Source organism: Artemia sp. Qi Xiang Cuo, chromosome 18 (assembly GCF_049724085.1).
Source record: "Artemia sp. Qi Xiang Cuo chromosome 18, ASM4972408v1, whole genome shotgun sequence".
NCBI lineage: Eukaryota > Metazoa > Arthropoda > Branchiopoda > Anostraca > Artemiidae > Artemia > Artemia sp. Qi Xiang Cuo.
Window position 1 is genome coordinate 56,975,452 of NC_142811.1, and position 24,065 is coordinate 56,999,516.

General features: G+C 35.4%; 1 protein-coding gene across 1 annotated transcript in view; it reads right to left on the reverse strand.

Moving 5' to 3' along the window:
• Positions 1-24,065, reverse strand: part of LOC148941690 (propionyl-CoA carboxylase alpha chain, mitochondrial-like) — a 144,975-nt gene that overhangs the window by 29,844 nt on the left and 91,066 nt on the right. The window contains exons 6-8 of the mRNA XM_089104589.1: positions 15,473-15,654; positions 8,847-8,972; positions 7,128-7,334 (exon numbers count right to left, since the gene is read on the reverse strand). Coding sequence (XP_088960715.1) covers positions 7,128-7,334; positions 8,847-8,972; positions 15,473-15,654 — 515 coding nt within the window. The remainder of the gene's footprint in view (positions 1-7,127; positions 7,335-8,846; positions 8,973-15,472; positions 15,655-24,065) is intronic.

Sequence of the window (24,065 nt, forward strand, 5' to 3'; positions counted from 1 at the left end):
ATGGCTGGTTACAAGGTTTTCTTGAACACTAGAACAGACAGGATTGGCGGAGGTGTTGCCCTGTATGTACGCAATGATATCCCCTGCAAATATTTAGATAACTTCAATGACCCTAACCATGAAGCGATCTGGGCATTATGCAAGCCAAAACATTTACCACGAGATGGCTCTTGCATCACTATCACAAGTATCTACTATCCGGAAAGCGCCAATAACAGACAGCTGCTGGTATCCTACCTTCAGTCTACGTTAGACACATTACGTCAGCGGTATAGCCGCCCGGGCTTCATAATAGCTGGTGACTTCAACCAAACAAAGAAACAATGGCTGGCTAATACGCTGGGTATGTCACAAGTGGTCAAGATACCCACCCAAGTGACCGGGAGCAACCTTGACCTTATTCTTACAAACCTTGCTCCATATTTCAAAGACGTGTCTTCGAACGGGCCATTGGGCAAATCGGACCATCACACTCTGCTGATGAAGGCAAAAAGTGAAATCAGGAAGCTTAAGAAAATAAAAGTACTCCGGAGACCTATCACGAAGTCTGCTATTAATACGTACGGAATGTGGGTCGGTACTCACTGCTTCAGCGAAGTATACAACGAAAGCGATGTCAACAGGAAAGCAGAAATATTTCAGTCCCTACTCTATGACAAATACTTGGAAGTTTTCCCGGAAAAGCAATTTGTCGTGAGCAAATCTGACAAGCCCTGGATCACTCCAAAAATAAAACAGCTGATTCGCGAAAAAAATACTGCAAGGAAGTCAAGTGGTGACAGAACGTCGTTACGATTATTAAGAAACAAAATCGTTAGCCTTTGTGACGAGCCAAGAAAGTCCTTCGGAAAATCCCGTTCGGACCCTGGAATAAAAAAGAATCCCTGTAAATGGCACCGTCTAGTAAGGCAGATTGCTGGAAAAACAGTATCATCCAGTATCCGTATTCTGAACGATGATGGGTCACTCGTGAGTGCAAATGACGTCAACAATTACTTCACTGACATTTGTACATCCTTTCCTGCCCCAACTAACACTGAAATATGAGAATCTACTGTCAATATGCCCTGACAAAGGTGAAATTAAAATAGTTGAGTATCAAGTTTTCAAAGAGCTGAACAAGTTGAATCCATCCAGTAGCTCTTTTCCTGAAGAGCTGCCTATAAGGTTAATACGAGAATTCTCTCTTTTCCTGGCCAAGCCACTTCGACACATCATCAGAGAATGGTTCGCCCAGTCAACTTTCCCGTCGTGCTGGAAACACGCATTTGTGCGTGTTATACCGAAGACTAAAACACCCAAATCTTGCAACGAGTTACGACCGATATCAATCACATCTACCTTTGCAAAAGTCACCGAGTCATTCATCCTGCGTGAATTGCTCAAGCAAACGCGGGAAAACATACACCGTTACCAGTATGGCGGCCTCAAAGGTTGCAATACCGCGATATACCTCGTGCGCCTAGTTGACATTATCTTTAAGTGGCTTGACAAGGGCAGTACCTTCATCGACCTAGCTCTCGCCGATTTCAGGAAGGCATTAGACCTGATTTGTCATCTTACGGCAGCAAAAAATATGCAAGCAATGGGCGCACAAAAGTAGTCTCTTGCATTAGTGATGAGCTTCCTCCAGGACAGAATGCAGTGTGTATTTCCATTGTTTGAAGGTGACTTGATCTCACACTGGTCTAAACTTACCTGTGGAGCCCCTCAGGGTACAAGACTTGTTGGTTTCATATTTATCTCCCTCGTCAACTTCCTCCTTCAGAATTTCGAAGAGCGACTCAAATTCGTCGACGATTTATCATTTGTCCTGAAATACCTCGTGAGAGAAGGTGTAATCGAACGTCAGTTCTGCGAGACCCTTCTGACATCCTTCTCTGAGGACTGTGAACGTTACAAGCTGACACTGAATGCAGATAAATCAGTGATCCTCAGGTTTTGCCCCTTAAAACGTGATCTGGAATTCCCGCAAGTCCCTTTCCTTGTTGTTCCATCTGAAAAAATCCTCGGAGTCACATTATCGATGGACTGCACATTCACCGAACACGTGGAGAAGGTTATTAAGGCTGGCAATGCATCACTTCAGACCCTATTCCTGATGCGCAGGTTTGGCTGCGACACTCAAAGCCTAAAAAATGCCTATATTACGTATGTGAGACCTCTACTCGAATACGCCGTCGCTGTCTGGGGATCTTTTGTCCAGAGCACCCACTACCTTTGCGATGACCTTTTGCAAAAACGAGCTGTTAACATAATCAATCTGATGCGCAGGTTTGGCTGCGACACTCAAAGCCTAAAAAATGCCTATATTACGTATGTGAGACCTCTACTCGAATACGCCGTCGCTGTCTGGGGACCTTTTGTCCAGAGCACCCACTACCTTTGCGATGACCTTAAATCTTTGCAAAAACGAGCTGTTAACATAATCGTTGGTAACAGAAGTGACGACTACAACAAACTCTTGCAAGAACTGAACCTTGAATCTCTCAGCGACAGACGATTATCACTGATCATGTCCCCCGGCAAGTCACTGCTATCTTTGCCCCATCACAGACTGATCATCCCACCCGATGCTCTTGTTAACCAAAGAACCAGATCCCAGTCGAAGCTACAACCCCCGGTCTGCAGGACCAACCGCTACAAAACACGTTTGTTCCCTTTTTCGCAGAAGCATACAACAAGACTTAGTGTTATTTGTATTCACGAGTTAGTGTTCTTATAGTGTTATTTGAATTTTTTTTTCCATATTGTTGTAAAGACGACATAAATTAGCCATGGCTACGCTGTTCGATCTTAATAAGCCTATGTCTATGTCTATTTATTTCGTAAAAAGGAAGGGGGGACATAAATATGCAGGCTATCACACCCAAAACAACGCCCACTTGATGCTAACTTACATAAAGGAACGTGGTCAAAATTACACTTTGTTTTAGTACACTTGCCAGTGAGGTAAAAACGACATAAGTGCACTAAAAACGACTAAAAACTAGCACTTCTTTTGGTCGCACTTGTTATATAAAAATTGAGAACAAACTCTTGGACTAGTTTAATTTTGTTTTTTGGAGTTACGGGTAATATATCCATGATTATAGGGGCACTTTCGACCTAATTTACAATTTACTTACTTAAAAAACTTACAATTTTTTTATAACACTATTATCAGGAATACTTTTTTTTTGCAGCTTGCTTGGACCACAACCAAGTCCAAAATGAAATTTATCCCCTAATTTGCATATACCTGCCAAAATTATATTAGCACATTTGCGATTATTTGCAGAGAAGTCCTTATTATTAGTCAGAATCACTTCAGTACTTTCAAAACAAATTCGGGTATCTCTGATTGAGTTCTCAAGGACAGGATTATAATTAGGTTGAATAGAGGTGATATTGGGGTCAGGTACAATATCTGAACTTAGGTTTATGTCACTCGTAGTGGCTAAAGTTGATGAACTTAATCCTCTGCTTTCTTCATTAATATTCATTGAGCTTGGGGACAATGCACTGTTTTGATGATGAGAATCTAAGGTGTTATTTACCTCGTTTGTGATGGAATAATTTGTAAATTGACTTCTTGAATCATTTTCATAAATTGACAAAAAATCTCTAATTAGCATTAACACATCCCTTACCTTTTCTTTTAAAGTCAAAATTTTTGTAAAATCTGCTTGTGATGAGGGGGATGTCGTGACGCTGTCCGTTCGAACATATTTATCCATGCTGCATTCAGTGGTTTGGCATGATACATGCGTTGGACCTTCGGGAAGGACTTCAAGAACTTGGCACTGGGGTGGGGCAAGTAAAATTGTAGGACCAACTGAACTAGCCTCCTGGGGCTTGTTTGATTTTTCTGTTGAAACAGAAAGCTGGCTGTGTGGAGGGTCAGGATAAGGAGTAGGACTACTTAGGTCACTTAGGATGCTAAGAATTCTTTTTCTTTCAACTGGGGTACGAGGCGTTCGAGGGAAGCCAGAACGGGGTACAGAAAGACCCGGAGAAGAAGTAAGGTTTACCTTGGATTTAGTGGAGCAGTCAAGGGTCTATCCTGGCACACTTTTCGGCCCCTGCGTGGAACCAAGAGTCACAATTTGCACATTTGATTGAGTTAGAAGTAACTCGTAGTCTGCATTCTGGACAGTTTCGTTTTTGTTTTGCCATTTGGACAAAGGTCACAATCACTGCAGCTTTGAACTTAGAGAGGCGTTGACAGGTTGAACTCTGACAAAGAACTGATCAAAGGTATCAACGCCCCTGTAGAACCGAGTGACGGAGATACTAGTGACTCAGATGAATTTTATTTACAGTTACAGGAGCAAATAGACAGGGTCCCAGGTAGATATATGATTTTATTACTAGGAGTCCTTCATGCTCCGTCTGGTCGAAATAGGGATTGAGGGTCTCTCAGCCTGGGTCTTTTTGTCGCGGGAGAAGAAAACATTAACGAATACTGACTTTTGCAATGGTGCAAATACAATAGTCTAGATATACTAAAAATGGCGTATGATCATAAAATGGCTCATAAGCTAACATGATATTCACGTGATGGTAAGACAGCAAACCTTATTGATTATGTTATAGTAAACCGAAGACTGGCAGGGTCAATACAAGATACTAGGGTATATTCGAGTGCCGTTATTGATGTTAAAAGTAAAGATCACCATCTAGTAGTGTCAAGGGTTAATTTAAAGATGAAATATCGGAAGGGTAACTACCACCCGGGAAGTTATGGGTAGTTAGGATGAGAATTTGAGAGAAACTTTCCAGGAACAGTTGAATACTAAACTCAAGAGTTTAAAATTTGATAAAGTGGAAGATGGTTGGATCCTATTTGAACTATTATTTATCGTCATGGAAAAGCAGTGTGGCTTTGGAAATTACCTAAACCCCTTTCCGGACATTCCACAGTTTACCAATTAATAAAGTTTGTGATTCAGCTTATTGGCAGAATTACCAATGAAAGCTACTAATGTAAGACGATTGTCGAAATAGGACCGTCAGTTTTATTTAAGTTAATCACAAAATGACATAATCAGGTCATTTTTCACCAAAACGATTTCAGCATCGAGTAAAATATCGTTCAAGTCTCCTAGTTAAACTTTTCCAGCAGCAATTCCATGCAGTTTCTAACAAAATATTTTACTGCAAAATTAAATCTGTTTTCTTAAATTTCTAGAATTCATTTCTTCGTCAAAAAAGAAAAAGAAAAAAAAATTCAAAGGAAAAATTAGAATTTCCGTTCCCAAATGTGAAAATAGAAGTGAAAGAGGTATTTCAGTATTTCTTCACGTAAAGAAATATTGCAAATGTTGCAAATGAAATATTGCAAATTTTTTGTAAATTGTCTTCATTTCGGAATTTAAAAGGCTTGGTTGATTAGAGTATTTTCTCTAACACGACTATTTCTAACATTGGTCTAGTTTCTTTGTGTTTAAATACATCCAGTAGTTATACCCGTTTGGACAGCGAATTAGAAAATCTTATCAGATGTTCTTTGAAGACCTGTCTTAATTACTTTGATAATTGCCAAAAGGATTCTAAGCTTTGAATGCTTATGCACAAATTGTAAAGAGCAGATTTTTCCTAGTGCTAATTGATGGATAAGGCGATCAGAAGAAATTCCACCCTCCTTTCGTACAGCAATTTCTTTATTATTAGGATTAAATTAGTAAGATTAGCAAAGATTAGATTAGTAAGATTAAAAGAGACCAGACCTTTCTCTGGAACCAGAAATATTGGTTCAATATTAAGATGTATTCAAGAAACAGAACATATTATCTTTTTAGCATTATTAGCGTTGCTCGTCTTATTGACGTTATTTTTCAAAAACGAAAGCTCCTTAATACCGTTATTCGCCAACTGAGGCACACCTCAGTTGTTTTTTTTTAGATTGTGGGCGAGAGTTTAAACGTTGGTGTTTTAGACGAATGGTATTAATTCATAAAAGCAGCGGGCATTACAATAAATTTTACTATATTTTTATTCTATTTGATATAGAATAAAAATTGAACTAAGGAAGCATCTTAAAGAATATCAGCTTAGAATTTACTTTAAAATAATCAAATTTCGTGAAATAAACCTAACCAATTATCACATAAAACAGTGGGCGATGAAGAAATTCTGATAATTGACTTCAAATCCTGTTTAAGAAAATCATCAGTCACCTACTACTACTAACAACTCACGGCACCACCAAGCCGACTAAGGTCAACACAGCTACGCACGCTCCTCCTTCATCCCAACCAATTCAAAACCTCCCTCTTTACACCCTCCCAGGAATTTCCTATTTACCTTAAATCTTTCTTTCTGACACTCTCCCACCCAAACGCAGACGATCTACTTTCCGTTTAGCCGTTGACGGTTTGCCAAAAAGAAGAGTCTTCGACAATCTGTCGTCCTTCATCCGCAGAACGTGCCCAACCCATCTCAACCTTTCTCTCATTATAGCCATAGAAAGCGGGATAGAACCGCATTTTCGGTACAGCCTACTGTTTGAAATGCGGTCAGTCAGCCAGGTACTCGGAACAATCCGTAGGCAATTTCTCAGAAAAACATCTAGCAAATCTTCATCCACTTTTCGGAGCACCCATGCTGCAGAATCATATTTGATTACTGTCATCACAGTAGCTTCCAAATATTCCCATCTTGATTTGCAGACTTATCTTCCTATTCTTCCAAATTTTTTAAACTGTGAAGAAACACCCTGAGACTTGGCTATTCTACTTTCAACATCTCCACTGCTCATCAGTAAATGCAAAGACATTTAAAAGTCGTTATGTCATAAGCCACCCAAGGGTATATTCCTCACCCCACCTTCCAACTTAAAATCCGTTCATCCTTCCAGGACTACATACAGGAGGAGGACGAATGCTATGAGATAGGTCAGAAAAAATCCCTTCTTGTAAAAGAATAGCCTAAAATACACTTATTCTGTTTTATGGACATGTACGGACGTAAGGACAGCTTTAGCCCCCCTTGATATCCTAGGATTTTACGTTTTTTTTTATTTCTTGCATTGAAAAATAACTTATTTTGTAGTTTGTTTATAGATTACAGTATATCCCACCGCAACAAAATCTCCCACTTTCCCGGAAAGAAAATTTCGCAAATATATCCAGCAAAATTCATACCTCTAATGACATAATGATCCAAAGCATTTAGACTGCGCTTGATGGCCTCTTCTCTTGTATCAGCGTAGGTGACAAGTTTGCAAATCATGGGATCGTAATAAATACTGATTTCTGATCCTTCCTCAATGCCGCTGTCACATCTAACACCAGGTAGGTGAGTAGGCTCAATGTAACGATGGAGACGACCAATTGATGGAAGCCCAAAATCTGAAATTGTATTTTGTTAAATTATTTTTTTTTAATTTAACTTTTATTAAATAAAATTAAGTTTTTTACATTAAAATTAAATTAATTTGTTTCTTAATTTTTAAAGCAGTGATACCCTATTTAGCTATATCCAATGAGAGAACCATTATCTATATTAACCCTAAAGTCAAGTGATGACCAGGCGACCAGACGACCAGGTAGGTGAGTAGGCTCAATGTAGCGATGGAGACGACCAATTGGTAAATTATTATTTTAAGTTAATTTAACTGTTATTAAATAAAATCAATTTTTATTACATTAAAATTAAATTAATTTGTTGATTAATTTTTAAAGCAGGGATACCTTATTTAGCTATATCCAATGAGAGACACATTATCTATATTAACCCTAAAGGACATGCAGTATTTGGGCAACTATATACATTTATGCAAAAGTGTGAACATTTGTTTGCTGGACACTTTTTCCCTTCCCTTTTTTCCATCTTTCATGACCTTGGTATTAATTTAACAGCAACAGCACCGTACAAGATTTTGCAATATTGTTCGTAAGTCTATGAACTAGGATAAGTCTTTTGCAAAATTATGTTTTCGATATGTAAGATAGTTTTGTATGTCCTTCTCCAACTAATTTTCCTTGGTATATATCTACTTAGTATATATCTACTGGTAGATGTCTACTTAGTTTATCTTCTTTTGTTATGAATAAAATCAAATTTGAAGATTCTTTTGAATTTGAAGATTAGAAGAAGTAATGAAGATTCTTTTTTTTCTAAATTAACCGTCCTTCAATGGACAATATAAACATCATAGAACTAAAACTAAAAACCGAAAATACAGAAAAATAGAGATGTCATTAGTGTTAAAATAAGGAATTTTTAGCCAAGACAACTTTGCTGCGGGATAGCACTTCTGATTTTTCTTTTATATTTCGATTTTGTCTTTCTTTCTTTTTTTTTTCTTTCTTTCTTTCTGTATCTTCCTTTCTTTCTTTCTTTCTTTCTTTTCTCTTCCCTTTCTCTTTCTTTTTTTATTTAAATCTTTTTCCGTTTACTTTCTTTGTCTTAATTTGCTTCTTTTTTTTTTTATTTCAGCTAAGATGTCTTGTGTTGCGGAGCAACCTTTCATGGTAGTTCTCCTTATCTACTTGTAGGATTGTCAATACCATTCAAATTGTTTTGCGGTTATTTCGTCAGTGAGAATGAAAACCCTACATCCTGACCATCATATTTTAGAATGAATCATACCAAACAGTTTGTAGTGGCAAACTATTTAACAGCGTTTTGTGCTTATAGTAATGAAAACTATAAAAACTTGGATTTTGTAGGCAATTAATTTGAAAACATTTTTCCACAAAATAAGTTTTTTAAAGATAAGTAGAAAACTCCATTACACCAAAAATGAGCAGTATTAATTTCGTACTGTACTGTATTAATCGTACTGTATTACTGTATTAATTTCACTAGAGTGCTCTCAGCTAAGAAACTACTTGCGGTATTAAGCTAAAAAGACTTACTTTTAAAGGGGTCCTCAGCATAGACTCTGCTCTCAATAGCCCATCCATGAATAGGAATGTCCTCTTGTCTCAATTTTAGCTTATGACCTTTGGCAACACGAATCATCTGATGAACCAAATCGACCCCTAAAATTTACAAGGGTAAGTCGTTAAACAAAATACAAGCTATATTTTCTAGTCCTTAGTTATCTGTAAAATTCATAACGGAAAAACTCTTGTTTAACAGAGAGAACAGGTTAACGGAACAAATAATTTTGCCGCGATAATCTGGAAACGACTCTACAAGACTATATTAGATTTTATCGATCTTGTGAAAGTTTTCAATTAGATCCTATTTCTGGAGAATTATCAGAAATACGATATACACTTTAAAGGGCTTTCTCTAATAGAAATTGTTTCGAGGGTTCTGTAAGAGTCAAACCATTGATTAATTCACAAGGGGCCAACCACCGATCATTCTTCTTCCATACCCCCCTTTTCGAAGATCCTGTTCCCAGCACTTTTGGCACAACCATGGTTTTAAATAAAAGTTCAAACAGGTATAAAATCCTTTTAATAGGCAGTGTTTCACAGTGATAGAAATTCACAAAAATACTACATATTTCGGTCACATATACACTGACCGCCATCAGTAGTAAAACTAAACTGAAACAATTAAAAACAATAGTTTATATGCGAAATCAAATAAAACTACATATTGTTAAAATCTCTAATTCTTTTCAAAGCAAAGGCGGAAGCTAGCCTCCTTGACCTTCTTGGACCCGGTTCATTAGCGTTCAATGAAATAGTACTTGGACAAAGGTCAATTACATTGGGTGAATTGAACTTTACTCTATCAGAGTTTAATAAGTCATGATAGGTGGAATTCAGCCCAAATTCATCTGTGTCACAATTTAAAGCAATTTTCTTGAATAAAATTTTCTCTATTTCAAGATTTACGTAAAAATTTTGCTTTGAGCCTTGATACCTAGACATCAAAAAAACATTATTGGACAAAGTTAAATGGTCTGGAAAATTGAAAATATGTTCCGATCCGAAAGGGCTGAAGTAAAATCTTCAGACTTAGAATCTTGCTTTAAAGCCGAAGAAATAGAATCTTTATGCTGTAATAATCTCATTCCAAATTCCGGTTAGTACATTCCACATATGAGCTTCCGCAAGTACATGGGATCATGATAGACCCATGTGTTTTTCCTTCTTTGAAGAATTTAGAAATAACCAACATTTGATAACGAATACTTCGAATACGAATAAATTTGAATACGAATACTTTAATAACGAATCAACATTATGCAGAAAAGTAGGCTTACTCTGTAAAATTATCGTAATGTTAACTTGGTCTTAAATTTTTTATTTAATAGTATGTTTTACTGTTTTGGGCCCTTATGAGTCATATTTTTGTGAGCGTTATGCTATGGTTTTCATTTTTAATTTCTGTATGCGTTGTGGTATATTTTCCTCAAACCACAAATTAGTCACCAACCCAAAACCCGAATTTATAACGCCACAGTCTCAAGCATCATGCTATATTCTTCTGAGACGTGGCCAATAATTCAAACGCAGCTATGATAAGTCAATACCGTTCAAACTAGATACCTGCGTCAAATAAAAGGCTTCAAATGGTATGACAAGGTCTGCAACACTGAGATCTTGACGACCTTCAATCTGTCAGATCTCTACAATCAAGCAGAAGCCCGTTCCCTGAGGTGGTACGGCCACCTACTCCGCCTCCCGCCAAGCACCCCTGCAAGGATCATCACGGATTTCAACCCCATGGAAAATGGCTGACAAAGTCCTAGAAGGAGACTTCGCACCAGGTGGGCGACACATCAGCCGCAATATCAACCCAAATGAGGCCCAGGCCCCATCACTAGCCCGGAACAGCCATCACTAGCCAAACGTGGCACCATCAGTAGCCCGGGACAGGACCACCTGGAGAAGACTTACGGCACTGTCAACTAGTTCCCTTTACGCTGGCAACCCTGCCAAGCAAGAGCGTTAAGTCAAAGTAAGTCAAGTTAAGTTGTGGTCGATAGATATGGCCATGAAAATACGCCTGCAAACAAAGATTAAACTATAAGAGTCAGGGTAAACAGTGGTTAAATATGGCTCTAAATGGGCAGAAAGCTGAGGAAGATTTATTAGAAAGTTTCAAAGTGAATTTTCGAAGGACACTTTTAGGAACTCGTTCGAATGACCGTTCTTGACCAAAATACACCATTAAATTTGGCATATTTGACAATTCATATTTATTATAATGCTGTAAATGATAAAATCGAAGAATTTTTTGTTTAGTCAAAGAAAAGAGTGAAACCGTGTCAAACGGTAAATTGTAAAAAAAAATGGTTCGATCCCACTTTCTCAGGCTATACTTAAAGAAAGCTTAAAATGGATAGGCCATATTTTACAATTGAGGCAGGAGAGATTGGCGGGGCCACCTGGGAATTACCCCGAGTAGGGTGGAAAGAAATCTAAGGAAATGATTTGAAGTAAATTTGAACTACTTGGGTTGAGTAAAGAGTGAAGCTTGAATAGATCAGGGTAGAGGACAAGCATGCGCAGCTGTGTTGACCTTAGGGGGGGGGGGCGGTAATGCAATCAGTTGTTGGAAGCAGTAGCAATGGCGTTATGGTTATGGACTAAAAAAATCTCTAAAAATTTTATATACAACTAATAGAGGAACTGGTCTTCAGGATTTGAGACTATCTTAAACATAAAAACAGGCAAATTTACCATTTACCTTCAACATTTTACCATTTCCCCGTAAATTTATCTTATGATCACTACCAAAAAGTCCGATCAATGGTAATTTTTTACACAACCATGTTAACAGCTTTGTATGGATGGCACTTAAGAACTGTTATCAATTTGAATTCATATATACTAAGATTTAAAAACCGCTAAAATTCCGTATTAGGGTTGCTGTACCCTTTCATATTGAAAATTTTCATATGAAAGCGTTGTACCATTTCATACTGAAAAATTATTCAGTATTACATATTTTGTTCTTGTAAGTATGAATGCTTAAGGAAAACCTAGAAAGGAATTTAGATCTATAATACGGCTACCTGCAAAGATATTTTCATATTGGTGATATTACCACGCACCATCATCTACACCTTATACACCAGTCCCACTTTTAAAATAGTGTCGGTCATGGAGAAGTAAATTTCACCCAAAAACCTCGCTATTTCGGATTTCCCAAAATTTTAAGAGATTTATACACGAATGAGCCACTGAATAGCACGTTGCTGTGATACCCCTTCAATCAGCATTTAAGACCGAGAAAGAGAATATGCTAGCGACCATTTTTTTATTATGGAGATAAAAGCATCAAAGCAATTGGAGCATAAAACCTTTTTTTGGTTAAGATTTAATTAAAGGTTTTTTAAAATCAATTAAAGCAATGACTTGGTTCTTAAGGCAGCCCCCCCCCCCCCAAAAAAATGAGAACTAAAAGCCAAAATGCTATAAAATATTGTTTAAAAGCAATAGTTATAATTTGTGACAGAATATTTTAAAGACGCCAACTTGACTAGCTCCATGCTAAAAAAAACTTTAAAAAAAAACTATGTAAACCGGTTATTGTAAAGAATTCTATTTATTTTTTCATTATATTTATTTTATTATAAAGAATTCTATTTATTTTTTTTTCAGGTTACCCCGCTATGTAGAACAATATGCCAGAATTGGTTCGGACTTTCCACCCTCGAAAATGGGCCCTTGTTTCACCCAAATGTAACTTAGATCAAGTCTACAGTATTGACTAAAATGCTTAAGTCTACGAAACTTGTCAAATTTCGATTAAAAGCTAATTTAATCCTATATAACCGTTTTCTTTGTCATTCTAGTATATATCCCGTCCCCTCAAACCGTTGAATAGAAAAAAAACGATATTTCATGGAGGCTGGAGGCAATTCACTGATTAGCCCTGATATAATCATTTACATATTTATTTTAGTTAGCTTTTTTTATTGTCTTACTATATTTCTATAAAATTGAATATTGGTTTATTTTGAGTTATTTGGCTTTACACAATATTTGCATTTATCAAACACGGTTTGGCCTGCAGTCGGCTATTCAGTAGATCATCTGTAATTTTTTTAATTAAATACTTTGTAAGACCACACTAGCTATACATGACGTATGAAGCTTAGAGAGGAGAGGAAATAATAAATGAAAAATAAACCAAAAAAGGGTGAGAAAGCGAGGATTTTGTCAGCCAGTGGCAAAAATGTGAAGACGAAAAACAAGCAAATATTTCGATAAGGACCTCCGCCAAGTCGTTCTCAGTGCTGAACAAAAAAGAAAAAGAGAAAAAATCAACAAGAATCTAACCTCTTGGAGTTTACGGCACAAGATCCAAACAGACACATTCGGAGGGTCTGTTCGGATCTTGTGCAGTAAACTCCAAAAGATTAGATTCTTGTTGTTTTTTTCTCTCTTTTTTGTTTAGCACTGAGAACGACTTGGCGGAGGTTCTTGTCGAAATATTTGCTTGTTTTTCGTCTTCATGTTTTTGCCACTGGCTGACAAAATCCTCGTTTTCTCACCCTTTTTTGGTTTTATTTTTCATTTATTATTTCCTTTCCTCTCTTAGCTTCAAATTTTTTACTCTTTTTCTTTTATAGTGGTCATTAGAAAAAGACCTAAATCTAGCGTATTTCTTGCATTATTAACGAAGAAAGAAGTTGTTCAGTATTTTTAATTTAATTATGGAAAATTGTAATTCGCTTTGTATAGTATTTTATTTTTCATTTTTATCAAATCTTGTCAATCATCTTCAAAATAAAGCGATAAATTAGGTAATTTCCAACGTTCCTCAGAGTGCTATTACCAAGCTGCACACATATATGTAGCCCCTTAGAAGCAGCTCTGATACAAATACCCGCTAGTAGGCGCGTAAAACTCCCAAAGGGTTTCAGTTGGTCGTCGACTGCAGGGTACGCAACGCAGGAGAGACTTGAGTTCTTCAAAAAGTCTGGAGCCTATACAAAATTTATAGGCTCTTCCCAAAAGAAAATTTAGTTCCCTGATTCCTAGTACTTCTTCCAGCGACATTCTTTACAAGTTTGTTAGTTTTCCTCCTACAAATAATATTGTTATTTCTTATTTGCCATAATAAATTTAATCATATATCCTATTATATTATTTTAGATAATAAATACATAATATTATAATAATATTATAACAATATTATTATAATATTATTATATAATATCCTTGCACATTTGTCGTAATCCTAATCGCATTTGGCTTACCAAACTCAAGATAAATAACATTTTTGTACCCATCACTAACTGAAAGGTCAACAATGAAATCATATTGAAAACTCCAGCTGTTCTAGAATAAAAGTGACTGCCAAACAGACAAGAAATAAAAAAATTATTGAGGAGAATGAACCACAATTTTATAATATTAGTAAGAGAAAAATTAGATAATATTAGTACGAGAATGAAACTATGATGAAAACTCTAGCTGTTCTGGAATCATAATGATTGGCAAGCAGACAAAAAAAGGGTGAATTTCATCAGTTCTAAAATTCTATCATTGAGAAAGAACCATAATTTTAAATTATTAGTTAGAGAAAAATAAAATAAGACAATCCAACTTAATTCTTTATATACTCAATTTCTCTTAAGATGGGACTTCACATTCTATGTTGGAAATTTATGGAAAGGGGCTAATGATGGAGAAAGAGAGTTTTCCTGGGTTGAAGGGTTTCGGTACCCCCAACGGTTGTATTAGAAAGGGTAAGTATCGGCATTTCTATATATTTTTGCGCCCGTTCCCCAAAATATTCGAAAAGATTATTTCCTGAGGATCTTTTTCTTGGGGGGGGGGGGGGTAACCTGTGTACATGTTCGACTGATACGACAATAAAGATATTAGCGTCATTTTGCAAGGCCCTGTTTACTTTTACCTATGTTGGTATTTAATATTTATTAATTTGTTACTGGTAAAATGTAAGTAAAAAGGGAATTATAGAAAAAATTTAAATATTACGATATGGGGGACCAAGGAGCGCTCCTCTAATAAATAGTTTTTGTACTTATCGTGTGGATACAACTTTCCCTTATTTTGTTAATAAATATTATCTTCATTTAATTTTATTCTGTGTATCATAAACTTTAATGAATAGTACTACTACTAATAATAGTTCACTGCAGCACCAAGCAACCTGAGGCCAGCACAGTTCACTGCAGCACCAAGCAATCTGAGGCCAGCACAGTTCACTGCAGCACCAAGCAACCTGAGGCCAGCACAGTTCACTGCAGCACCATGCAACCTGAGGCCAGCACAGTTCACTGCAGCACCAAGCAACCTGAGGCCAGCACAACTACGCACGCTTCTCCTCCATGCCATTCAGTTCAGTATCCCTCTCTTTACACCCTCCCGAGAAATTCCTATTTCCCTTAAATCTCTTCTTACGACATCCTGATGTTTGAGATTATAAATTAAGGTTAGCTAAAGATTTGGCTAAAATTGTTTTTTCAATCGTTTTGTTTTCCATATCGTCGTACCGACCACTGAACTTTAAAATGGACATAGGAAAAGTCTACAAACAAAGAGAATGAATTTATTTATTTTTAATTAATATTACTTTTCTGAATATTATTACAAACCTGTGATGGCTTCTGTGATTGGATGTTCCACTTGGAGTCTCGTATTCATTTCTAAGAAATAAAAATTCTTTTGGGGATCTACTAAAAATTCAACAGTACCAGCTGAGCCATAACCAATATTCTTTGCCAGCAAAACAGCTTGTTCACCCATAGCTTTCCTGGTTGCTGGGTCCAAAAACGTGCTAAAAGTGAGAAAATTAGACAATTTTTTTTGCTAATTTGAGAATAAAGATTATCTATTTATCGTAAATGTAAAAAATCAGAAGTTAAACATGCAGGCTATTAAAAGCTTTTTCATAATGGTGAAGAGTTATACTAACTTGCATTAGACCCAAATTCCAAAATTATAATCCGTTTTGACCAATTTAATGAATATTGCTCCACATTTAACTTGTTTCCAAAAATTACTAAAAATCAGAAAATAAGACAAAAATTGGTGCTTTTTCTTCTGCTTTTTAAAGACTAAAATTGGTCTAAGACCATGAGCGTGAATAGTCAAAAATTAAAAAAGATAGGCTATTAGAGTTTTTTTTCAGTTTTCTTTTTCTCTTTGAAGCCAGATTTTTCTGTCCGATACTTGCTTTCTTTTGTTCTCTCCTAAATTAATTTATACCTCTACTCTTTACTTTTTTCACTTTTTGTATTCTTCTTCTCTATTTATAACGATGACCAAGGAAATTAAAATAAAAAATTTTTTACCCCTGGATCTACCTTTGGTTTATTCATACAAAAATCACGATTTTCTAATATTTTTCTAACTTGTTTTAAAATTGGGAAATTTTTACGTCTCTATATTTAGATTTTAAATTTAAATTAGATTATCTATAGAGAAGGAAATACTAAAGATTGTTTGGAATATTAAAATATATTATATGTTTGTACGTTTATTTTTCTATCACCTTGTTGGGATGACCTCCCACGCCCCTCCCGCCTAGCATTTCTTCGTTTTGGTTGTTTTATTTTATTTTATTTTGTAGTTTTTGCTATTATTAGGGATAAGAAGAATTACTTCTTTTATGCGTCGTACATTGTGTTCAACCCAACTTTACGAGCTAGTAGGAATGACCTATCGACTCGTGACAGCACACCATATATGGGTATGGAATCCCCAGGGAGAACACGTTTCCGAGAAATTGATTGCGTAACCTAACCTAACCTCATGAGCTCGTGACGGGGCACCATATATGGGCATAGACTCCCTAGGGGAAATGGATTTCTGAGAAATTGATTGCGTAATCGAAGGAGAAATGGATTTCCGAGAACTTGATTGCGTAGTCAATTGGGAATTTTATTGATCTAGTACTCGTGACAGGACTCCATATATGGGCATAGAGTCCCTAGGGAGATGGTTTTTGTCACTGAGAATGAAAAATCCGGATTTTTCTCACTTGAAAAAAACAGGATTTTTCTCACATTGATGGATGTTTCTTGGATGTCAAAAACAATTGAAGGATGTTTAATTGTTGTAAACAGCAATTTATGAATGTTTTTATGGTTTTTGTCACTGAGAATGAAAAAACAGGATTTTTCTCACTTTGATGTATTTTCAAGGAGAATTGTCTCCAGGCGAAGTTTATTAATGTCTTTGGAGTTCGTCCAGGAGAATTGTCTTCGAGAGAAGTTTATTTATGTCTTTGGTGCTCGGCAAGGAGAATTGTTTCCGGGTGAAGTTTGCAAATACGTATCAGCGGTGAGAAAGATATACTTTGAACTTAGAGATAAAGGGAATAACGCGGTGTAGGGTTTCCTAGGAATTTCAAATGTGACAGCGCAGGGATGCAAAAACAAAAGGAACTCGCAGAAATTACGTTTAGGGATTATATGGGCGAAACCGTTTTAGACATTTTAGGGAATTATTTGGGCGAAACAGTTAGAGACATTTTAGAAGATGATTTAGAATATGATATGGGGTGAAACTCTGTGGTGGTTATAATACACAAGTTCTATTTGAAAAGTGTTGCGAGGTCCTCTACCCCAGCCCCAAAGGGCTCCGATCCCCCCTACCCCAACCCCCAAGGAAGGCCCCGGCCCCAAAAGGCCCCCCGGGCTCCCAAAGGACCACCCGGCCCCCCGGCCCCCCAAAGGCCCCCGGGCCCCCAAAGAACCCCCTCCCCATTTGTTAATACCTTTTTTGTGCACTTGAGACACAGAAGGGCCCCCACATTTCAAAAGGCTTTATTATATCATTTCAGAACAAGTTCCTTCCTTAATGTCATTCCTAAACCCATTTCACAAGTTGAAGTACCCATCCTTTTCACCCACAACTTTACTTTACAGCTTTTTGAATGCCCAAACACAAAGCAGTACTTTTCACAAGGTATTTCAGAATAAGTTCCTTTCTTAATGTCCCTCCTAAACCCATTTTACAAGTTGAAGTACCCATCCTTTTCCCCATAACTTTACTTTACGACTTTTTGCACACCCCAACATCAAGCAATACTTTTCAATGCCATTTCAGAACAAGTTCTTTTCTTAATATCATTTCTAAACCAATTTTAGAAGTTGAAGTACTCATCTTTTTCACCACAACTTTACTTTACGACTTTTTGCATACCCCAACATCAAGCAATACTTTTCAAAAGGCTTTATTATATCTTTTCATAACAAGTTCTTTACGTAATGTCCTTCCTAAACCAATTTTACAAGTTGAAGTACTCATCTTTTCCCCCACAACTTTACTATAAGGCTTTTCGAATAGCCCAACATCAAGCAATACTTTTCAAAAGGTTTTATCATATCTTTTCAGAACAAGTTCTTTACGTAATTTTCTTCCTAAACCCATTTTAAAAGTTGAAGTAGTTATCTTTTTCACCAAAACTTTACTTTACGACTTTTTTATACACCCAAACATCAAGCAATACTTTCCAAAAGGCTTTATTATATTTTTTCAGAACAAGTTTTTTTCTTAATGTCCTTCCTAAACCCATTTTACAAGTTGAAGTAGTTATCTTTTTCACCACAAGTTTACTTTACGACTTTTTCGAATGGCCCAACATCAAGAAATACTTTTCAAAAGGCTTTATTATATCTATTCAGAACAAGTTCTTCACGTAATTTTCTTCCTAAACCCATTTTACAAGTTGAAGTACTTATCTTTTTACCCACAACTTTACTTTACGACTTTTTTGCACACCCAAACATCAAGCAATTCTTTCCAAAAGGCTTTATTATATCTTTTCAGAACAAGTTTTTTTCTTAATGTCCTCCCTAAACCATTTTTACAAGTTGAAGTAGTTATCTTTTTCACCACATTTTTACTTTACGACTTTTTTGCACACCTCAAGATCAAGCAATACTTTTCAAAAGGCTTTATTATATCTTTTCAGAACAAGTACCTTTCTTAATATCCTTCTTAAACTAATTTTACAAATTCTACATTTTTCCTTAGTAGATAGAAAAAGCTATATCACAGTTGCGAATATTTTCTCGGAAGATAAATTTTAAATTTTATCAATGAAGTGTAGAAAAGTTCAAGTTCTCTTCTGAATTTTCTCAATGAAAAAGAAATTAGTTATTAATCAATTCTATTTTTCCAAATAATATAAAAAATTTTCACTTCGGATCAGATTTTTCTCAAATAGATGAAAAAATTTTAAATACTGTTCCTAATTTTTCATGGAAGATAGAAAAGTTCAAGTTCTCTTCTGAATTTTACCAAAGAACACACTCCAATTGTAATTTCTCCAGAGAAAATAAAAATCTTCCAGTTCAGTTTTAAGTTCACCAAAGAAACAAAGAAATTTAAATTTCTATTGTAAATTTTTCCCTAGTAGATAGAAAAAGCTATAGCATAGGTTTGAATATTTTCCCGGACGATAAAAAGTTCTAATTCAATTTTTAATTTTCTCAACAAAGTGAAGAAAAGTTCAAGTTCTATTCTGAATTTTCTCAATGAAAAAGAAATTAGTTATAGATCATTTCTATTTTTACAAATAATATAAATATTTTCCAACTTCAAAATGGGCACACACAAAAACTTAAACACACACACACAAAAACTTACACACACACAAAAACTTACACACACACACAAAAACTTACACACACACACACACACACAAAAAATTACACACACACACATAAAAACTTACAAACACATAAAAACTTACACAAACATAAAAACTTACACAAACACTAAATCTCACACACACACAAAACTAACACACACACACACAACATCATACACAAACACAAAAAAAATTACACGCACACAAAAACTTACACACACACACATAAAAACTTACACACACACAAAAACTTACACACACACAAAAACTTACACACTCACACACAAAAACTTACAAACACAAAAAAACTTACACACACACACAAAAACTTACACACACACACACAAAAACTTACACGCACACAAAAACTTACACACACAAAAAAGCTTACACACATGAAAAGACTTACACACACACACACACAAGACTTACACACACACAAAAACTTACACACACACAAAAACTTAAACACACAAGAAAATTTACACACACACACACAAAAACTTACACACACACAAAAACTTACACACACACAAAAACTTACACCCACACAAAAAAACTTACACACACACAAAAAAACTTACACACACACACACACACACACAAGTTTACACACAACTTACACACAAGTAAGTTTTTGTGTGTGTGTGTAAGTTTTTGTGTGTGGGTGTAAGTTTGTGTGTGTGTGTGTGTGTAAGTTCTTATGTGTGTGTAAGTTTTTGTGTGTGTGTAAGTTTTTGTGTGTGTAAGATTGTGTGTGTGTGATAGTTTTTGTGTGTGTGTAAGTTTTTGTGTGTGTGTAAGTTATTATGTGTTTGCAAGTTTTTGTGTGTGTGTAAGTTTAATTTTTTTGTGTGTGTAAGTTTTTGTTTGTGTAAGTTTTTGTTTGTGTGTAAGTTTGTGTGTGTGTGTAAGTTTTTTGTGTGTGTAAGTTTTTGTGTGTGTGTAAGTTTTTGTGCGTGTGTGTGTGTAAGTTATTATGTGTGTGTAAGTTTTTTTGTGTGTGTGTGTAAGTTTTTGTGTGTGTAAGTTCTTATGTGTGCGTGTAAGTTTTTGTGTGTGTGCAAGTTTTTGTGTGTGTGTAAGTTTGTGTGTGTGTGAGTAATTTTTTGTGCGTGTGTTTAAGTTGTTGTGTGTGTGTGTAAGTTTTTGTGTGTGTGTGTGTGTGTGTGTTTGTAAGTTTTTGTGTGTGTGTTATTTTTATAGTTTGTGTGTGTGTGTAAGTTTTGGTGTGTGTGTGTGTGTGTGTGTGTGTGTGTGTGTGTAACTTTTTCTGTCTTCTATGTAAAAATTTGGAACAGAACTTTAAATTTTTTCATCTCTTTGAGAAAAGTCGGAACTGAATTTAAGAAAATTTAGAATTGAAGTGAATTGGATGTAAAGTTGTGTGTGTGTGTAAGTTTTTGTGTGTGTGTGTGTAAGTTTTTGTGTGTGTGTGTGTGTGTGTGTTAGTTTTTGTGTGTGTGTGTGTGGGTAAGTTTTTGTGTGTGTAAGTTTTTGTGTGTGTGTAAGTTTGTGTGTGTGTGTGTAAGTTTTTGTGTGTTTGTGTAATTTTTTTGTGTGAGTAAGTTTTGTTTGTGTGTAAGTTTGTGTTTGTGTGTTTTTGTCTGTGTGTTAGTTTTTGTTTGTGTGTAAGTTTTTGTGTATGTGTGTATTTTATTGTGTGTGTGTGTGTGTTAGTTTTTTTTTGTGTGTGTAAGTTTCTGTGTGTGTGTATGTTTTTGTGTGTTTGTGTATTTTCGTGTGTGGGTGCAAATTTGTTTGTGTGTGTAAGTTCTTATGTGTGTGTAAGTTTTTGTGTGTGTGTGTGTGTGTAATTTTTTTTGTGTGTAAGTTTTTGTTTGTGTGTAAGTTTGTGTGTGTGTGTGTAAGTTTTTGTGTGTGTGTGTGTAAGTTATTATGTGTGTGTTAGTTTTTGTGTGTGTGTGTAAGTTTTTGTGTGTGTGTGTAAGTTTGTGTGTGTGTGTGTATGTTTTTGTGTGTGTGTAAGTTTTTGTGTGTGTTTGTTATTTTTTGTGTGTGTGTGTGTGTAAGTTTTTGTTTGTGTGTAAGTTTTTGTGTGTGTGTGTAATTTTTGTGTTTGTTTTTTAGTTTTTTTGTGTGTGTGTAATTTTTGTCTGTGTGTGTAAGTTTTTGTGTGTGTGTGTAAGTTTTTGTGTGTTTTTAAGTTTTTGTTTGTGTGTAAGTTTTTTTTTTTTTTAATTTTTTTTTTGTGTGTGTGTAAGTTTTTGTGTGTGTTTGTAATTGTTTTTGTTTGTGTAAGTTTGTGTGTGTGTTTTAGTTTGTTTTTGTGTTTAATTTTGTGTGTGTGTGTGTGTGTAAGTTTTAGTGTGTGTGTGTAATTTTGTGTGTGTGTGTAAGTTTTTTCGTGTGTGTTATTTTTTGTGTGTGTGTAAGTTTTTGTGTGTGGGTGTAAGTTTTTGTGTGTGTGTGTGTAAGTTCTTATGTGTGTGTCAGTTTTTGTGTGTGTGTAAGTGTTTGTGTGTGTGTAAGTTTTTGTGTGTGTGTAAGTTTTTGTGTGTGTGTAAGTTCTTATGTGTGTGTTAGTGTGTGTGTGTGTGTGTAAGTTTTTGTGTGTGTGTGTGTGTAAGTTTTTTGTTCGTGTAAGTTTTTGTGTGTCTGTGTAAGTTTTTTTGTGTGAGTGTAAGTTCTCATGTGTGTTTAAGTTTTTTTTTGTGTGTAAGATTTTGTGTGTGTGTAAGTTTTTGTTTGTGTGTGTAAGTTTTTGTGTGTGTAAGTTCTTTTGTGTGTGTGTAAGTTTTTGTGTGTGTGCAAGTTTTTGTGTCTGTGTAAGTTTTTGTGTGTGTGTAAGTTTTTGTGTGTGTGTAAGGTTTTTTGTGTGTGTGTGTGTGTGTAAGTTTTTGTGTGTGCGTTTGTGTGTGTTTGTTTTTGTGTTTGTGTTTTTTTTTGTTTGTGTGTGTGTGTGTGTGTGTGTGTGTAAGTGTTTGTGTGTGTGTTTTTTTTTGTGTGTGTTAGTTTGTGTGTGTGTGTAAGTTTTTGTGTGTGTGTAAGTTTTTGTGTGTGATTGTTAGTTTTTGTGTGTGTGTGTTAGTTTTTGTGTGTGTGTAAGTTTTTGTGTGTGTGTAAGTTTGTGTGTGTGTGTAATTTTGTGTGTGTGTGTGTGTAAGTTTTCGTGTGTGTGTGTTAGTTTTTGTGTGTGTGTAAGTTTTTGCGTTTTTGTAGGTTTGTGTGTGTGTTTTAGTTTGTTTGTGTGTGTGTAAGTTTTTGTGTGTGTGTGTGTATTTTTTTATGTCTGAGACATTTTTTGTGTGTGTGTAAGTTTGTTTTTTTGTTAAATATATTTTGTGTGTGTAAGTTATATAGTGTGTGTCAGTTTGTGTGTGTGTGTGTAAGTTTTTGTGTGTGTGTTTGTGTAAGTTTTTTTGTGAGTGTAAGTTTTTGTGTGTCTGTGTTAGTTTTTGTGTGTGAGTGTTAGTTATAATGTGTGTGTTAGTTTTTTTTTGTGTGTGTAATATTTTGTGTGTGTGTAAGTTTGTGTGTGTGTGTGTAAGTTTTTGTGTGTGTAAGTTCTTATGTGTGTGTGTGTAAGTTTTTGTGTGTGTGCAAGTTTTTGTGTCTGTTTTATTTTTTGTGTGTGTGCGTTTGTTTTTGTGTGTGTGTTAGTTTTTGTGTGTGTGTGTGTGTGTGTAAGTTTTTGTGTGTGTGTGTGTGTAAGTTTGTGTGTGTGTGTATGTAAGTGTTTGTGTGTGTGTGTGTAATTGTGTGTGTGTGTTTTAGTTTTTTTGTGTGTGTAAGTTTTTGTGTGTGTGTAAGTTTTTTTTGTGTGTGTAAGTTTTTGTGTGTTTGTAAGTTTGTGTGTGTGTGTGTAAGTTTTTGTGTGTGTGTAAGTGTTTGTGTGTGTGTGTAAGTTTTTGTGTGTGTGTGTGTGTAAGTTTTTTTTTGTGTGTGTGTGTGTGTGTAAGTTTTTATGTGTGTGTGTAAGTTTTTTTGTGTGGGTGTAAGTTTTTGTGTGTGTGTAAGTTTTGTGTGTGTGTTTAAGTTTTTGTGTGTGGGTGTAAGTTTTTGTGTGTGTGTGTGTAAGTTCTTATGTGTGTGCAAGTTTTTTTTGTGTGTAAGTTTTTTTGTGTGTTTAAGTTTTTGTGTGAGTGTAAGTTTTTGTGTGTGAGTAAGTTTTTTTTTGTGTGTAAGTTTTTTTGTGTGTGTAAGTTTTTGTGTGCGTGTAAGATTTGTGTGTGTATATAAGTTTTTGTGTGTGTGTGTGTAAGTTTTTTTGTGTGTGTAAGTTTTTTTTTTTTGTGTGTGTGTGTAATTTTGTGTGTGTGTGTATTTTTTTGTGTCTGTGTTTGTATTTGTGTGTTTTTGTTTTTTATTTTGTTTGTGTGTGTAAGTTTGTGTGTGTGTGTGTAAGTTTTTGTGTTTGTGTGTAAGTCTTTTGGTGTTTGTGTGTGTAAGTTTTTGTTTGTGTGTAAGTTTTTTTATGAGAGTGTAAGTTTTTGTGTGTGTAAGTTTTTGTGTGTGTGTAAGTTTTTGTGTGTGTGTAAGTTTTTGTGTGTGTGTGTTTAAGTTTTTGTGTGTGTAATTTTTTTGGTGTGTGTGTGTGTGTGTGTAAGTTTTTGTGTGTGTGT